The sequence below is a fragment of the Chiloscyllium plagiosum genome, unplaced genomic scaffold (assembly GCF_037043375.1).
Source record: "Chiloscyllium plagiosum isolate Xiang-an unplaced genomic scaffold, Cpla_swu_hap1 HiC_scaffold_1, whole genome shotgun sequence".
Lineage (NCBI taxonomy): Eukaryota > Metazoa > Chordata > Chondrichthyes > Orectolobiformes > Hemiscylliidae > Chiloscyllium > Chiloscyllium plagiosum.
This window is the reverse complement of record NW_028270139.1, coordinates 10,434,510-10,452,486: the sequence shown is the minus strand read 5'-3', so window position 1 is coordinate 10,452,486 and position 17,977 is coordinate 10,434,510. Positions and strand designations below refer to the sequence as shown.

The window sequence follows — 17,977 nt, the reverse complement described above, 5'->3', positions numbered from 1 at the left end:
TTGGACTTTGAAGTGATATTGTTTATTGTACAATAATACCAAATGCTGTTGCATATGGTAATCATAGATATACCAGACATATATTTATACGAGGTATCTGTCTTCCTGATGTGTTTGTGTACTTCTGATTTATGAGCCTTCTAAATGTTCTAACTCCGCCAACACTGTAGTTTTTGTACGCAGTAATGTGAAGCTCCATGGTATTGTTGCAAAGTTGCTCCAGGGTCCTGAAACCTTTAAATTACTTTAAAGGCTGACAGTGGCAGTGAGTTTTGAATCCAAAGCAGCACGCAGAGAGGCAGAGCATTAACAAAATGATTGCATGTTGCATGCACTGTCAGCCTAGTCTGCTGTGCATCATCAATGTCTGAACAGTTGGACAATCCAGCAAATGGCAAGAGAAAACAAAGACCGACATTGCTGGAAAAAAATCAGCATGGTCTGGCAGCATCTGTGGGGAGAAATCAGAGTTAACGTTTCAGGTCCACTGACTCTTCAGAACTTATTTTTCCTGAGTGTAGGTAAAAAGCAAAAGGGACAGGTCTGGGGTGGGAGGGGAGAGAGAGTCGGAGGTGCCTGAAGGAGTCTATGGGACGGGTGGAGGTCTCTTGTGCGGAGAAATGGGCACGGAGGTGAAGGCGTTGGAAGAAGGGTTCAAAGTCTTGTCATGCCCGAAATTCTTTAAGATGGGGATACTGAGGTGTAAAACCTTTGCTGAGTACAGAACGTTCAGTATCAGAGAGCAGGAGGCCTGAAGAGATAGTAAACGGGAGGTGGGATTGGGAGAGGGGGTGGAATTAGAGGAAAGGGAAGGTTCCAGAGGGGTGTGAGTATCTCTGAGTTGTTACATCTTGTATTCTTTAATGCCTGAAAAGAAAAGAAAGAGTCTCTTGTTAGAACGTCGAATGTGCCAGGGCAGCTCTGTGTCAGTGTGAGGTGGTGGTGATGAAGAGAGAATGAAAATGTACATATGGCAACGCATGGCACTGCGTGTGGATCTCAGGATGCGGCAAGAACAGCTGTCTGGGGAACATCGAACGTCGTGGAGATACCCTGATCCTGGGTGGATTCAAAACACTCAGGATGAAACTTGAGTTGGAATCCACGTGGGGTGAGTTTAAGCTGGAGGAAGTCACTGGGGAATGTGAAATAACTGTGGGAATGGGTTTTGGCAGATACCTTGTCAAACATTAGGAGTGGCAGCAAAATTAACAGTGGTGAACAAGAAAAATGATTGGAACAGAAATCCTGTCAGGGAAAGGAACAGAACTTCTTCAAAGTGGGCATACCTGGAAGAGATGTGGCAGTGAGCTAAACACAAAACTAAAGAACTGCGGATGCTGGAAATCAGGAACAGAAATTGCTGGAAAACCTCAGCAGGTCTGGCAGCATCAATGGAGAGAAGTCAGGCGTATGAAAACATTGGGAGAACAAGGATTACAAATGACAGTTAAACAGATTCGGCTGCATTGTAATCAGGCACAGCATATTTCACTCCCTTCTACAGAACTTCCATTCTGTTTCAACAGCTTTACTGCAGCTGATGGTCCAGCCCACCAGATTACCACCAAGACAATGAAAACAAACACTCAGTGCCTTAACATAGCAAAATATGAGGGGTACCACAAAATGAGAGAGAACTGGCAGACCAGAGGGGTGAATAAAGAGCAACAGCAAAGCAGCACCGAGTGAGATTATAGCAAGACCAGCGAGGAGGAAAGCTGAAAATGTGTTGCTGGAAAAGTGCAGCAGGTCAGGCAGCATCCAAGGAACAGGAGAATCGACGTTTTGGGCATGAGCCCTTCTTCAGGAATTCCTGAAGAAGGGCTGATGCCCGAAACGTCGATTCTCCTGCTCCTTGGATGCTGCCTGACCTGCTGTGCTTTTCCAGCAACACATTTTCAGCTCTGATCTCCAGCATCTGCAGCCCTCACTTTCTCCAGCGAGGAGGAAAGAAGATCAGCAGCAGAGCAGCACCAAGAGTCGGAACACTGTAAGACTAGCAGAGAGAATAAGAGAGTGGTGACAACAGCACTGGAAGTACTGCCAGTCAGGTGGGGAGGACAAAAGGATGAACGTTTCTAGTTTCCAAAATGAAAACCATGTTTGAAAGAGAATCAAACTGTGACATTATGGGCGGCACGGTGGCACAGTGGTTAGCACTGCTGCCTCACAGCGCCAGAGACCCGGGTTCAATTCCCGCCTCAGGCGACTGACTGTGTGGAGTTTGCACGTTCTCCCCGTGTCTGCGTGGGTTTCCTCCGGATGCTCCGGTTTCCTCCCACAGTCCAAAGATGTGCAGGTCAGGTGAATTGGCCATGCTAAATTGCCCGTAGTGTTAGGTAAGGGGTAAATATAGGGATATGGGTGGGTTACGCTTCGGCGGGTCGGTGTGGACTTGTTGGGCCGAAGGGCCTGTTTCCACACTGTAATGTAATGTAATCTAATCTAATCTAATTACAGGGAGGCATGTCAATGATTGGTTAGTGAATACATTTTGCTCATATCTCCTAACTAGTGCATTTATTAAAATCAGTAACTAAGAAATTAAAAATTTTAATCAGGGTAACTATAATAGTCAGCGAATTTAGAAGAGTATAACGCATAGCGGTCTAGAGGAATTAGTTAATGTCAAAATATTAAACAAAGTGCTCATTTATTGAAGTGGTAATGCAGGATTTATTTTCGATCAGGCGTGGGCATCTGAGGCCTGTTGCATGGAATTCCTGCACGCTATCAGGAAACATCAGGCTTCTTCGTATGTCTTGGGTATGAATGAGGAAGTGTCCCCAGCAGATTCAGCTCAAACACTGGATTTTTGTGGCCGGCCACAATTTGAGTATTGTGCTGTAGTTCTGCAATCCTCATTATCAGAGGGATGTGATTGCTGTGCAGAGGAAGTTTATGAGGACGTTGCCTGGGCTGGACAGTTTTAGGTATGAGGAGAGATTGGATAGACTGGGGTTGTTTCCCTTGGAGCAGAGAAGACTGGAAGTGGAGGAGACATGATTGAGATGTATTAAATTATGAGGGCATAGACAGTGCAGACAGGAAGAAACTTTTTCCTTTGGTGGAAGATCAGTGACAACCACAGGACATAGATTTAAGGTGAGGGGTGGGAGGTTTAGAGGGGATGCGAGGAACATTTCGAGGAATAGTTATGGTGTGGGTTTCCACTGGGTGTTCCGGTTTCCTCCCACAATCCAAAGATGTGCAGGTTAGGTGGACTGGCCGTGCTAGATTGCTCATAGTGTTCAGAGATATGTAGGTTAGACGTGTGAGTCAGGGGTAAATGTAGGGGGAATGGGTCTAGGTGGGATACTCTTCGGAGGGTCAGTGTGGACTTATTGGGCCGAAGGGTCTGTTTTCCCCACTGTAGGGATTCTAATTTTGCAACTCGCTGCCTTTAAGAATGATAGAGGCAGAAACCGTCATAACATTTAACTTGTGATGCCAAAGCATACAAAGCTATGGACCTAGTGCTGGAAAATGGGATTTGAATAGTTAGGTTGATGTTTTGACCAGCACAGACTCAGTGGGCTATTGGGCCTTTTCTGTGCTGTGTACATCTTTGAGAGTATGACTCATATCATGGTAAACAAATCACCAGGCACTTAGGAGTTGAGGATAACCCTCATGACATTATGAAAAGAACACCTTGCTTGAATTATCTCAATTAATTTTTGGTGAAGTAACAAGGAAGGTTAATGAAGGGAATAATTTGAATGTTGTCTATATGGATTTTAAAGTGTTTGACAAGGTACTACATAACTGTTAACAAAATGGAAGCTTCTGGAAACAGAGGATCAGTGTCAAATAGAATGGGCAGCACAGTGGCTCAGTAGTTAGCACTGTTGCCTCACAGCGCCAGGGACCCAGGTCTGATTCCAGCCTCAGGTGACTGTGTTGGAGTTTGTATGTTCTCTGCGTGGGTTTCCTCTGGGAGCTCTGGTTTCCTCCCACAGTCCAAAGCTGTGCAGGCCGGGTGAATTGGCCATGCTAAATTGACCCGTAGCGTTATGTATATTAGTCATGGGTAAATATAGCGTAGAGGAAAAGGTCTGGGTGGGTTACTCTTCAGAGGGTCAATGTGGACGTGAAGGGCCTGTTTCCATACCAGAGGGAATCTAGTCTAGAAACTTTGAAAAGGCTTAAGAACTGAAAATAGTAAGTTGTGATCAATGGTTATTTTTCAGACAGTATCATGGCAGACAATAGTGTTTCTCAAGAGTCTATGTCAGAATCATATTTTGTTGCTGGATATAAATTACTTGTAAATTGAAATTCATGGTAAAATATCAAAATTTATTGATGATACCAATCTTGGAGGACTGGAAGTGGCAAACAATGAGGATGATACTAATTGACTGCAATAGCTACAGACCAGCAGAGGGAACAGGGAGAGGCCAAATGGATTTAAATGCACAGTCCACAGAATATACAGGAACAGAGGGACCTGGAGAAGTATGTACATGGATCTTTGCAGGACATATTCAGGGAATTGATAGTAAAGCACATAGACACTTATATTTCATTAACAGAAGGATTCAATATAAAAGCAAGGAAGTGATAATGACCTGGAACTCACTACGCACAAGGAAGCAGAGTCAGTCAGTGATTTCAAAAGGAAATTTGATAGGCACTTGAAAGAAGTAAACTTTGAGCACTACAAGGTTAGAGCAGGTGCATGGAATTAACTGGATTGCTCCATGGAGAGCTGGCATGGACTTGATGGGCCAAATCACATTCTTTTACGTCATAAATGAAATGTGAAAATATTTATTATGCTTTCAAATCACTTGCCCTGTTCAGAAGCTGCACATTTATTTCCAGCTGTTAGAAATGTTTTGCTATCCTTTATAAACCAGGATAAAACGTGGCCTTCCCACTGACAGAATCTGCAACATTTGGCTCAGCATATCATGAACAGTGAAGGAACTGCCAGACGATCATTTTTCTCAACATTTTAAATTCATCATCGGCTGGGGTCTGGCTGGCTGGGCTAGCATGTAATGCCTATTCCTAATTGCTCTTGAACCACTATGTGTCGACCCACGATGCCATTAGAAAGGCAATTCCAGGATTGTAATCCAGTAACAGTGAAGGAATATCCAAGTCAGGATGGTGAGTGGCTTGCAGGTGATGATATTCCCATGGATTTGCTGCCATTATCCTTCTAGATGGAAGGGTTCATCAGTTTGGAAGGTGCTGTCTAAGGATCTTTGACAAATTCCTGCAGTGCATCTTGTATATAGTACACATTGCTGCTAGTTAGTGGAATGAGTGGATGCTTGTGGAAGTGGTGCCAACAAGTGGGCTGCTTTGTCCTGGATGGTGTCAAGTTACACTCATCCAGGCAAGTGGGGAGTATTCCATCACACTCCTGACATCTGCCTTGTAGATGATAGACAGATTTTTGGAGTTCAGGGGGTGAGTTATTCACCACAGTATTCCTAGCCTCTTACCTGCTCTTGTGAGTCCAGTTGAGTTTCTGGTCAATGGTAAGCCCCAGGATGTTAATATTGAGGGATTCTGTTATGGTAACACCATTGAATGTCAAGGGGCAGTTGCTATATTGTTCCTAACTGAAGATGATCGCTTCCTGACGTTTGTATGGCATGAATGTTACTTGGATATCATTCAGATCTTGTGGCATTTGAAAATGGACTGCTTCAGTATCTAAGGATTCACAAATTGTGCTGAACTTTGTGCAGTCATCAGCAAACACCATCACTTCTGACTTTATAATGGAAGGAAGGTCATTGATGAAGCAACTAATGAAGTTGGGCCTAGGACACTCTCCTGAGGAATTCCTGCAGATATGTCCTGGAACTGAGATGACTGACCTCCAACAACCACGACCATCTTCCTAATCATCAAGTATGATTCCAATCAGCAAAGAGTTTTTCCCTGATTCCATTTGCTAGGGCTTCATGATACCACACTCAGCAAATGCAGCCTTGATGCCAAGGGCTATCACTCTGTTGTTACCACTGGAATTCAACTCTTTTGTCCATGTTGTAATGGGGTCAAAAGCTGGATTACCCTGGCAGAACTCAAACTGGGCATCAGTGGGCAAGTTATTCCTTAGAAGGTACTGTTTGATAGCACTGTTGATGACACCTTCTGTCACTTTATTGATTATTGAGAGTTAATTGATGGGCTAGGTTGGATTTGTCCTATTTGTGTACCAGACTATTCCACACTATCAGCTAGATGCTAGTGTTGTAGCTGAACTGGAACAGCATGGCTAAAGTCCCAGGACGTTCGAGAGCATAGGTCTTCCGTACTACTGCTGGAATGTTGTTGGGGTCCATAGTCTTAGCAGTATCCAGTGGCTCAAACTATTTCTTGATATCACCTGTGATGCTGGCGACCAGTGGAGGAGACCAAAAGAGATTATCCACTCGTTACTTTTGGCTGAAGATCTTTGCAGATGCTTCAGCCTTATCTTTTGCGCTGATTTGCTGAGCCTTTCTATCATTGAGAATGTGGATATTTTTGAGCAGCTCCCTGAACTGTGTTGTTTAATTGTCCACCACCGTTCGTGATCCGATGTGGCAGGATTTGATCCATTGGTTGTGGGATCGCTTGCTGTTACGCTGCTTGGCATGCACACAAAACAAATGCAACAAAAATCTTATACCATTGAAGCCGCATGAACCCAGCTGGGATTGGGTTTCCTAAATGTCCTTTAGGAAATCAAATCGTCTGTTTTATATATCTAACCCATGTGTGTCTACAGTTCCATATCATCTTGTGATCCTTACCAGAAAATAAATGTTACTTATTGGATAGAATTTATCCAGGCACCAAATGGCGTAGACATTGGTGAGAAAATTGAGGGAATAAAATGGGATCAGCAGTGAGGAGACCCTGCTTTCAAGCACAAGTCCTAATTTTTAAATAAATGTTGCATGGTAAGATGAAATTCTCACATGGGACCTACTCACATATATTAACATCCTCATTATCACATTATCTTGCTTCATTAATATGCAGTTTCCCATTATTTTTCACCTGCGAAATAGAAACTAAATGGCAATTCCAGACAGGAAAGAGTGGTTACCTGGCATCTTCAGCTCACTGCTTGCTCCTCCATCAGTCACCAACATCTTCGAGCATGGGCAGGAGCGACCACATTCAAACACTAACCCCTGACCTCATCAGCAAAACGGGGTGCTAATTACCCTCATGTCTGGGACATAAAATGAACTGTGCAGGGCAGCAGACATCCAGTGCTTGACGAGCTGCATGGCTGAACTTTAAAGATTGCACCAATGACCAGCACTTCTGCCTGTGGGAGAATATGACAAGTGGGGCACCGAAGTGGCATGGTAATGAGGCGAGTTTGGGAAGAGAATGCTAAAATACTCACTCGGGCTTACAGATCAAAACAGATCAAAACACTAGGGCTTACAGATCATAGAGTCACCTTGCTGATTTCTGGTAGATTCAGTCCAGTGTTTCCTGGAAACCCACAACCACCTCTCAACATAAATTGGATGTAAGTTTGCTCGCTGAGCTGGAAGGTTTGTTCTCAGATGTTTCGTCACCATGCTAGGTAACATCATCAGTGAGCCTCCATTGAAGCGGTGGTGTTCTGTCCCGCTTTCTGATAATATGTCTTGGTCTGTTGTGGTGGGTGACATCACTTCCGGTTTTATTTCTGAGAGGTTGGTAAATGGGATCCAAATCAATGTGTTTGTTAATGGAGTTCCGGTTTGCATGCCAGACCTCCAGGAATTCCCATGCGTGCGTTGTTGAGCCTGTCCCAGGATGGATGTATTATCCCAGTCGAACTGGTGTCCATCTCCGTCTGTGTGTATGGATACCAGTGATAGTTGGTCATGTCTTTTGGTGGCTAGTTGATGCTCATGTATCCTGGTGGCTAGGTTCCTGCCCGTCTGTCCAATGTAAAGTTTGCTGCAGACACACCACAACAGACCACGACACAAATAGAAAGCAGGACAGAACACCATCGCTTCAACGGAGGCTCACTGATGATGTTACCTAACATGGTGACAAAACGTCTGAGAACAAACCTTCCAGCTCAGCGAGCAAACTTACATCCAGAACTTCAACCTGAACTACTAACCTTCACAAAAATCACAAAAACTGTCTACTCTGTTTGAGACGGATTCTCCGCATCAGCTGGGAGGGGGTGACCGTACTAATGTCAGCATCCTTGAAGGAGTCAGTAGCACCAGCATTGGGCCATAATCACCTGAATCCATTTCCACTGGGCTGACCACATGCTTAGGAGTTCTGACTGCCAAAGCAAATCTTCTTCACCAAGCTCAAGAAAGGTTTATGACAAGAGGATGACGAAAGAAGAGTTTCAGTGACTCCCTGAAGGCTTCCCTCAGGAAATGCAATGTAGTTGTCAACACATTGGAGACCCTCTTTCAGAAAGAACCAATTGGAGAAACCTCCTGTATGGCGGGTCACAATTTCCTGAGAACATCCTTTGGCAAGAGGAAGTATGAAAAAGGAGAAAGGAATGCCAGTGATCTCAACATCCAGGACTTATTCCTCCTGCCCGAAACAGCTGCCAGATTTGTGATTGGAGATGCAACTTTAGAATTGGGATCATCAGTTACACGAGGACTAACAGAACCCAAAACCAGTTACATGGAATTTCATAAGTGGCCAATCGTACTCAGTGATGAGTGAGTGCTGATGACAACAGTAACTGTAAATTCATACAAGGAAATACACAGAGAAAACCCTTTCTGAAACTCACTGAAGTTGACATTTAGCCAGATTATAGGAAAATTCAGCCCACTGTTTCTCTTTCCACGTATGTTGCCAGACCTGCTGAGTGTCTCCATTATTTTCTGCCTCTGTTTGAAGAATGTCTATATTGGATAATAAGTTTTAATAGTTTGGCATTCCAAAGCCTCATTGGGAAGTTTAAGGCCAATTGTCCCTTAAGCAAAAGTTGAGAAGACCCCCTGCCATTGAACGCTGCAATTTTGTCCCTTCCCTACAGGATGTACTTATTGCTTCTCTGAGTGAAACTGCAAATTTAAATCCAATTAATACAGATGTTTGTATTGTACAGCAACCTTCAGGGTTATTTACAACTGGATTCATTATTCCCAAATTTGCTGGCTATAAAGATCTTACATCAGATAGAGAAAAATACTTTTCAAATTACACAGTTGATTCCAAATCTAGGTAGTGGACACATAGCAACAATAGCTAAATGAACAGTGTACCTACAGCCAAGTGCTTTTAATATTTTCTCTTTACTTCTGCTGGAAGTTTTGTCTCTTCTGGTTGAATGGAGGAGGGGAACTATTTAATGGACATTGAGGACAATGCTCTGGATTGTTCAGTCATTGTGGAACTAATGAAATTATCATTTGAAATCTGTTGAATGAAAATTAGGCAAATCCTACAATAGATAAACTGTTTCTCCATCTGATTACTGCCTAAGTGCTGCAAGTTAAAATAATCTTGTTGATACAACTCATCATCATTCCATTAACCTTGCTGGTAACTTAGTTGGAGAGCGGAGTTGCCACTCGTCTAGAATTTGGAATGAGTTACCACTCATCTAGATTTACTCTCAATTTGTTGAGTCCATTTGATGGAATAAATGTTTGATTAATGTTCCGTTGTATGTATTTTGGATTATGTAGTTGGAAATGTTATGCATTTTGCTTTCATAACTCTATTCCTTTTCCCAAGCATGTGCTCTAAGTTGTTCAAAGGATTTGAGAATCCTTTTTTATGCTTTCAGCCTTGTGCCAGTATAAAAGTGATATTGATCTCATAACTGTATAATGTTGCCAATATAAACCCTTAGGAATTATAAAAGCTGTTCAGAAAGTATTAGAAAAACTTACCACCCAAGAGCAAGATTTTGGATGGTTTTAACCAACATTGTGTAGGTAAGAACACCTGTGAAATTTAAATTGGCAGAAAGCGTCATCTCCAGCTGTCCATGTAATTGTTTTTGATGCATTTGGCAGGTCGACAAAACAGGTTGTATTGCAATGCACAAGTGAAATTTAAGATGCCATTTAAATGCCTATGAACCAAATTGCTACATATCTCCTGGTTGAAGCTATATTTTTCAATGTTTTGATTACCATAGCAATGCACATGATGATTTAAATCTTAAAATAGTATATTTTGCGTATGCATTCATATTTGAATGCTAATTGAAAAGCTGACCTATAAAGTAAAACCAATATAAAGATAAATTAGCATTGTGTTAGCTGACTTAATCAAGATTCTCTGGTTCGGATTCTTACTTATGGTTCATGTCTTCGTTCTTCACAAGAGTGTTTGGAATTGGACTGAGATTTAGATTCTTCCAATTATTGTAGATATTAGCATATATAATCAGTGTACATTCTAGGTCTGATTAAAATTTTAACACCTAACGAGTGTTATTTTACTTGCGGGGTGTTTTAATGGCCTTCTAAATACCTGTTTGGGTGGCTAAACTAGTTTGGATATCATATATGTTATAAAGTAATTTTAAAAATCTTGCTTTATTTCAAAAACCTAGGAGGGGGCTGTAGATCTAAGTATTTTTTGTAGTATATGAGTAATGATCAATCTTTTCCATAATTTCAGGCAACTGATGAGCCTTCAGCAAAACCCTATGAACAAAATGTGGCAGGAACGAACCTTGTGCCTTGGCACGAGTACTGCCTGTGAAAACTCTCTTAGTGGTCATATCTCAGGAACGGTTTTGGGATTTGGAGAAGATGAATTAGGTAATCAACCCAATGTTTGCGATGACTATTGCTACTAAAGCATCTGCTTGTGCTTACTAGAGATATGTTTAATTGGATAAACGGAATTTTTAGGTTACACATCAGAGTATTAATTTACTTTTTGAAAGTGCACATTATATAAAAATAATTAATTCCTTTGTAATTCACCATCTCACACCAATTTCCTGTGATGTTCTGCATCATGATCCAACCTCCATGGTGGTAAAGAAACACCAGATGGTTCCGATACCATGGCTCATATGTTTTATGACATGTTATGAACGCAGTCGTTAAGTTGCAGATTTACAAATTTTTTGGTTCCCGCTACTCAGCATGCTCCATATAATATACACTTGCATCCTCTGTAATATTCCTTTCAGACTTGAAAAATAATGCCTTCATCAAAAGAAATGACCTTAGAGCACAATTTATTTAAGGCATACGATTAATGAGTGACTGTATCTGTTGCCCTCATCCAAACCTATATCAATTCCTGTTCACCCATTTTTTTTCCATGCTCACTTACTCATATTGACTCCTAAGAGATCTCAATTTCAAAATTTTCAGTCTTGTATTCTAATTTCTCCATTCTTACCTCTAACCTCACATATTACTAAAATCAACTTATGTTGCTAGCTGGCAACTTCTGAATGAATGAATGAGTTATTGTCATGTGTATTTTACAATAAGAATACAGTAAAATATTGTGGAAAGCTTCCATTGTCACCATTATTCGGTGCCATTTTGAATAGTTTAAGAATAAGGGGAAAAAAGCAAGACATAGCCTTTTTCTGATAACATTCCTGATAAGGACCAGAGATGCTTTACAATGTTAAAGGAGCTGGAATCGATATGGATGCAGGTTATTGTCAAAGAGTTGGTAGGGGAGAAAATGGAAAAAGTCATTTTGGAATCACATGATTCAAGAATAATAGGCTTCAGAATGGAAGTTTGAAATGTATGCTAAAGATATGAAGCAAGAACAGGAAGTGTTGGAGAAATGAGGCAGGTCTGGCAGCATCTGCAGAGAGAAAAACAGAGTTACGTTTCGAGTCCCGTGACCCTTCATCAGAACAGTTCTGTCCACAACTGCTGTCAGAACTGTTGAGTTTCTCCAGCACTTTCTGTTTTTGTTTCAGTTCTGCAGTTTGCTGAGCATCCACCATTGGTAATTGATCAGTCAGTGTCGTTCATTGCTATGACATGGCAGGGAGGTCACTTCTGGGAGTCTAATCTACAGATGATCATTTAAAGAGGCATTAAAAACTTAAAAGTGCCCTATGCTCATGAACTGCAGAGTGTAGTTAAAATAATATATAAAGTACAGAATTTGTTTTGCAAAGATTGTGCCCTGCTTGCTACACTATTTTGGTCACGGCAGCGGGAAATTAGGAATGATGTAGAAAATACCCACCAAAGTATAGAAAGACACTCCAATGTCACACATTGACAAGTATGTGTCAAATGATTGGATTTGCACCCAGAACCTCTAAGGACAATATATACTTGTGCATTCAAAAAGGGAGGGAAACAGAAATCAGGTAGCCAAAGGCCAGTTAGTCTTAATATCTGTCATTGGGAAAGTGCTCAAATTCATTATTCAGGAAGAATTAGAAAGCTTAACACAATCAAACAGAGTCAGCATGGTTTTGTGATAATGAAGTCAGATTTGACAAGTGTGATAATAAGTAGAGTTGATAAAGGGAAACCAGTAGATATAGTGTACTTGGATTTGCAGAGGGTATTCACTAAAGCGAAATACAAAAATTATTGCACAAGGTAGAACTCGCATGCTGGGGTAATGTATTAGAATGCATTGAGAATTGATTAACGCACTGAAGACAGAGAATTGGAATTGATGTGTCTTTTACAGGTTGGAAAAACACAGCAGTGGACTGCCATAAGGATCAGTCCGATGGCATCAATTATTTACTACCTATATTAGTGACTTGTGAGGAGGGGGAGCTGAGTGTAATGTCATTTAACTTTGCTGATGACACCAAAATAGATGAGGGAGTGTGTTATGATGAGGACAAATGAATCTGCAAGGGGCTATAGTTAGGTGGAGTGGCTGGGCCTAAACTTGGCACACGAGGTTAAACATAGGTAAGCACGAAGTTAAGCACTTTGATAGAAAGAATCAAAAGTAGACTACAATTCAAATTGAGAAAGAGTCCAGAAATACAGTGGAGAGCATTCTGCGTGTTCTTCTGCAGAAAGCAAATGGAATTTTGGCATTTGAAGCTTAAAAAATACAACTGTTGCTGAGATCACACCTAGGGTTCTTGGGTACAGTTTTGGTCCCTCTGTTTAAGAAAGGATGTACTCAGGTTGGATAGTTTTACAGAGGTTCATTAGCTGGTTCCTGGGATGAAAGAATTTATCTTTTAGAAGAATGAGTGGTGGTCTTACTGAAATATAGAAGATTCGAAGGGGAGCTGGACAGGGCAGATGTTGAGAAGATGTTTCCATTTGTGGGGAAAATCTTGAGCGCGGGGACACAGTTACAGAACAAGGGGGCTCTCATTTAAAAGTGATATATGAAGGAATTGCTCTCCCAGACGGTACTGAAGATCTGCTATTCTGTACCCTGGAGAGTTGTGGAGGATAGATCATTGAAAGCATTTGAAGAGATAGATAGATTTTTGAAAGATAGCAAACTCAGGGCTATGATGGGCTGGCCGGAACGAAGAGGGGAGGCCTGGTCAAATCAACCATGATCTTGCTGAAGGGCGTGGCAGCCTGATGGGCTGGACAACACATTTCTGCTCTCTGCTCTAGCTTCTTCTGTCCTAAAGCACTTGTCTAGGCAAGTGGTGACTTAAAAATGACAGCTGTGGAGTGCCCATGTGCTTCATTGTGTGGAATGTGTTGGTGTAATGGTAATGCGATGGGACTATTGATCCAGACCGCCAGGATAATAAACTGGGGAGGTGGATTCAAGATAACCAGGGCCGATGGTGAAATTGAAATTCAACAAAAATTAGAATTTTATGCTGCTGTAATGGCATCCATGTAACAATTATCGATTCTCGTTCACTGACATTCTTTAGGAAAGGGAATCTGACCTACACGTGTGATTGACTTCTAACTGCGCTCTGGCCAATTAAGGATGGCCCATAAATTATGTCCTAGCAAGTGATGTCGATACGCCATGAATGAATTTTTGAAAATGCGAAGAAGAATGACTTCAACTAACAAAATGACACCCAGCCATGCTAAACAATGGAAGGCCATAGGCAATGCTACAGCCGTTCTCTGTGGCTCCAAATAGAATCCCATGTCGGGACTAAGAACCCTGCCTCAGTTAGTCAAAAGATCCTATCTGCAGCAAAGCAGCTGAGATAAGTGGTTCAAGCAGAAAATCCTGTTCCTGTCAGTGACATGACTGCTCCTGCAACACACTTTGTTTATGCATTGCAAGCATATTATCGTGGAATGGATTTATTGTATTTTTGGCGCCTTCCTTAATTTCCACATTTTTTATTTGAAGGTACAGTAAGATAGTATTGCAAACATATCTATTCTGGAACAAGATCAAATTTAATGGAGCTTGTCAGTGCTTGGCAGCTTTTTAAAAGTTTTATGGAGTGGTGAATCATTGCATCTGCATCCACTGAAAGTAATTGGCCAGTCTGATTTCACAGATTATTCCTGGTGAAGGGGTTGAGAATGCGGTATTCCTTAGGTTCAGTGATCTCACTTTATAATTGTGGGCATGTAATGTTTTAGTTCTAAGAATAAATATTCATTAGTTAATATTAGATAACAAGAATTTTAGATAATAAACAGTATTTAATAATAAACAGTGTGAGGACATAATGGTCGTTACCCTTTATTTCCCCCTCATCCTCCTTGCAAAACTTGCTTATAGATCTTACCCCATATATCTAATATCTCTCAATCTTGTAGTAACTGCAGCAAGATTTATGTAAATAAAGACAAAACAAATTAAGTCACCTTTAAAGCAAGTTTTCTGAAAGCCTGCCCTTAGTATGTAATTAACATATAATAAGCATAGCTGGACTCCAGTGTTTAATTTATAAGGAGATATACAATCTAAGGTTGTGTTCCTGGAATTTCAGATGTTAAGTGATGATTTGATTGGAGTTTTCAAGTTATTCATAGGAATAGATAAACTAACTACAGGAAAACTATATTTGGCAGTTGAAGAGTCTGGGACAGAGTCTAAGGATGCAAGCTAGTCCTTTCAGGAGAGAAAATAGGGGGAGACTTTAATCAGGAAGGCCCAAATACCAAATGAAAAAATAAGTGGTACACATAATTTAATGTTAACGTTAGAAGGTAGACAACCATCCCCTGCAGCATGAAAGATCACAAGGCAGAGTAGCAGGAAGTGGCAAAACGTATCATCAAGCAATTGCTGTGTAGCTCCAAGGGGCCTAGAAAAGGCTCGTAAAATGAGTAAAGTGGTTCTGTAAGCAGGGAGCAAGTTAGCTGGGGAACAATATTTTTGAGTTTGGAAGGATATTGTCAAGGTCTCAAACCTGAAAGACTCTTAAGATGTATGAGCCAAAGTATTTGACCCATCAGTTAGTTCACAACTGATCTGATAACTTTCAGCTCCTCTTTTCTGCCTTTTCCCCATAACACTTCATTTCTGATTTTAAAAATCTGCCTGTCTCAGTCTTGAACATGCCTAATGACCCAGCCTCTGCGGTAAAGAATTCAACAGATTCACAACCTCATGAGAGGAGAATTTCCTCCTTATCCCTGTCTTAAATAAGGTCAGAGAGACCAGGTTACAGTCCAACAGGTTTATTTGAAATCACAAGCCTTCAGAGCCCTGCTCCGAAACCTGATTTCACCTGATGAAGGAGCTTGTGATTTCAAATAAACCTCTTGGACTATAACCCAATGTCATGTGACTTCTGACATTGTCTACCCCAGTCCAACACTGGCACCTCTAGATTTGTCTTAAATAGGTAATCCTTTACTGGGAGAATTTGTCCCTGGTGTTTGAGTTTCCCACAGGGGAAACCATTTCTCTGTATCCAGCCTGTTAAGCCCCCTAACGATCTTGTGTGTTTCCATAAAGTCTCTTACCATTCTTCAAAACTCCATTGAATACAGAATCAACCTACTCAACTTCTTTTCATAAGACAATCCCCCTATATCTAGAATTAACCCACACTGAACCTTCTCTGAACTGCCTGCAGTCCCTGTGTATTTTCCTAATATAAAGGAACCAGAACTCTACAGTATTCCAGGTCTTGTCTAACCCATACCTTGTATAGGTCTCCCAAGACTTCCCTATTTTTGTGTTCCATTCCCTTTGAAATAATGGCCAACAGTCCATTTGCCTTCCCTGTTATTTACTGAACTCGTGTGCTAGCCTTTTTGTGATTTGTGGCCAAGCACTCCCTGCTCTAGTTTCCTGTGGTCTTTGTCTGTTTAAAAAATATTCAGATGTCATCTTCGAAACTTAAAAATCTTTTATTCCATCATTTAGCCCCTCATGATTCTGTATGATGTCCTGGGATCCACACCACTCTCACATCTCTCCAATCAAATCCTGAATCCCATTCCCCCCCACCCCCTGCCCCCACCGATTACTCTCTCACCTCTCCTGATCTTTTCCCTTTAGCTCAGTGTTCACCAGACACAGTCATTCACGTATGATCTGAATGGGCCACCTCAACTAATGCACCACATCTTAACAAGCTCTAAATCAGATTGCACAAATTTTCTATTTGTTGTTGGCTTAATTTTGATTTTATTTGGATAAATTGTGATTTAGTGAGTATTTGTGGCCTGTAATTGTAAAGACATTTCTGTCACTGGAAACCAAGAATCCCAGATCAGTTCTGATGTAATCTCTTAAACTCAACCCACCATTTGGAAGCTGATGTTTTGGCTCCCATCTGATTAGCCAGCCCACTCATTAGAGATCCCAGTTCTGGTGGCACTATTAAGTTCTTCTGTAGGATATATTCCACACACAAACAGTAGTAGAAGTTTGAACTCTCTTCTACAACAGCAATTGATGCGAGATCAATTGTAAATTTTAAATAAGAACGATGGGTTTTTATATCCTGGGCAAAAACAGGTATGTGACATTAGGTCACAGATAATCCGTAATCTCATATAATGGTGGAACAGGTTTAAGGGACTAAATAGTTGACTCGTATGTTCCTACAGTTGACATTGAGTCATTGTAAAAAAATGTGTATGTGTTGACTTGATTTGACATCTTTGTTTACAGAAAGATAAGTGGCTTTTGAATGAAAAGAAAATTAATAATCATGAACTTTCTTAATGGATATGAATAATGCATTAATAAACAATAATACACAGACTGCCTAAAGGCAATGCGTTTGAAAACTTTCTAATTTGGTGTTTGCAGGTGAGGTGTACATTTTGGCAAGCAGCAAGAGTGTGACAGAAGCACATAGTGGAAAGGTTTACAAATTGATTGACCCAAAAAGGTACAGCCCTTATGTATTCATGGACCACATATGCAGTTTATACACCACATGGTATCAATCGGTGTCATTATATTAGCAGCTGATATAAAGAATGAGTGAAAACGACACAGAGAGCACCATCAAGCTATTCAATTATGGAGTAAAAGATCATCTAGTATCTGTATTTTGTTAACCATTAAATCTTAGGCACAAGTAAAGCTTATGTCATTGTACCTGCCATAGGAAAGCCTCAGAATTTGAGAACACACCTTTAAATTTTTATGCATTTCACTTTAACCACATAATTACAGAAAATTCAGGGAGGATTAAAAGGAGTTCCTGTTTTTGGTAGCGCCTGATATTCAATCTGTTTTATAACATTGTTGTTGAATTTGCTTGTTTCAAAAGTCATTAGAGCAAAATTAATGCCAGTTTGATTGGTTACTGTTATGAATCCATAAAGCAATGAAGATTAAATCTGGTTGTTATTGCTTTTACTGACGTAGATCATCATAAAAAATAGTGGTCTAGATGTCAAGGTTACTTTTGAATTTACACTCTAATATAGAATATGATGCATGTTGAACAATCTGAGGAGATCCTGTCTCCCATGCTAACTAATTTAAAATATTTTAGAACCATCAGCTCAGAACAGCTAAGTTTATTTTCATCATTTTTATAGTTTTATTGTAGATCATTATTATTATCTCCTGTCATCCTTAATGTACTTTTGAGATCATTGGTTTACTAGCACTGGTTTAAAGGGTGGCACGGTGGCACAGTGGTTAGCACTGCTACCTCACAGCACTA

The 17,977-nt window shown here is 40.8% G+C and overlaps 1 protein-coding gene across 6 annotated transcripts in view; it reads left to right on the top strand.

The window, feature by feature from the left end:
* The window catches only part of hhip (hedgehog interacting protein), a 156,399-nt gene that overhangs the window by 78,102 nt on the left and 60,320 nt on the right, over window positions 1–17,977 (top strand). For all 6 annotated transcript variants that reach the window (XM_043699011.2, XM_043698993.2, XM_043698985.2 and 3 more), the window contains 2 exons: window positions 10,597–10,739; window positions 17,107–17,188. In XM_043699011.2, the coding sequence (XP_043554946.2) occupies window positions 10,597–10,739; window positions 17,107–17,188 (225 nt within the window). The remainder of the gene's footprint in view (window positions 1–10,596; window positions 10,740–17,106; window positions 17,189–17,977) is intronic.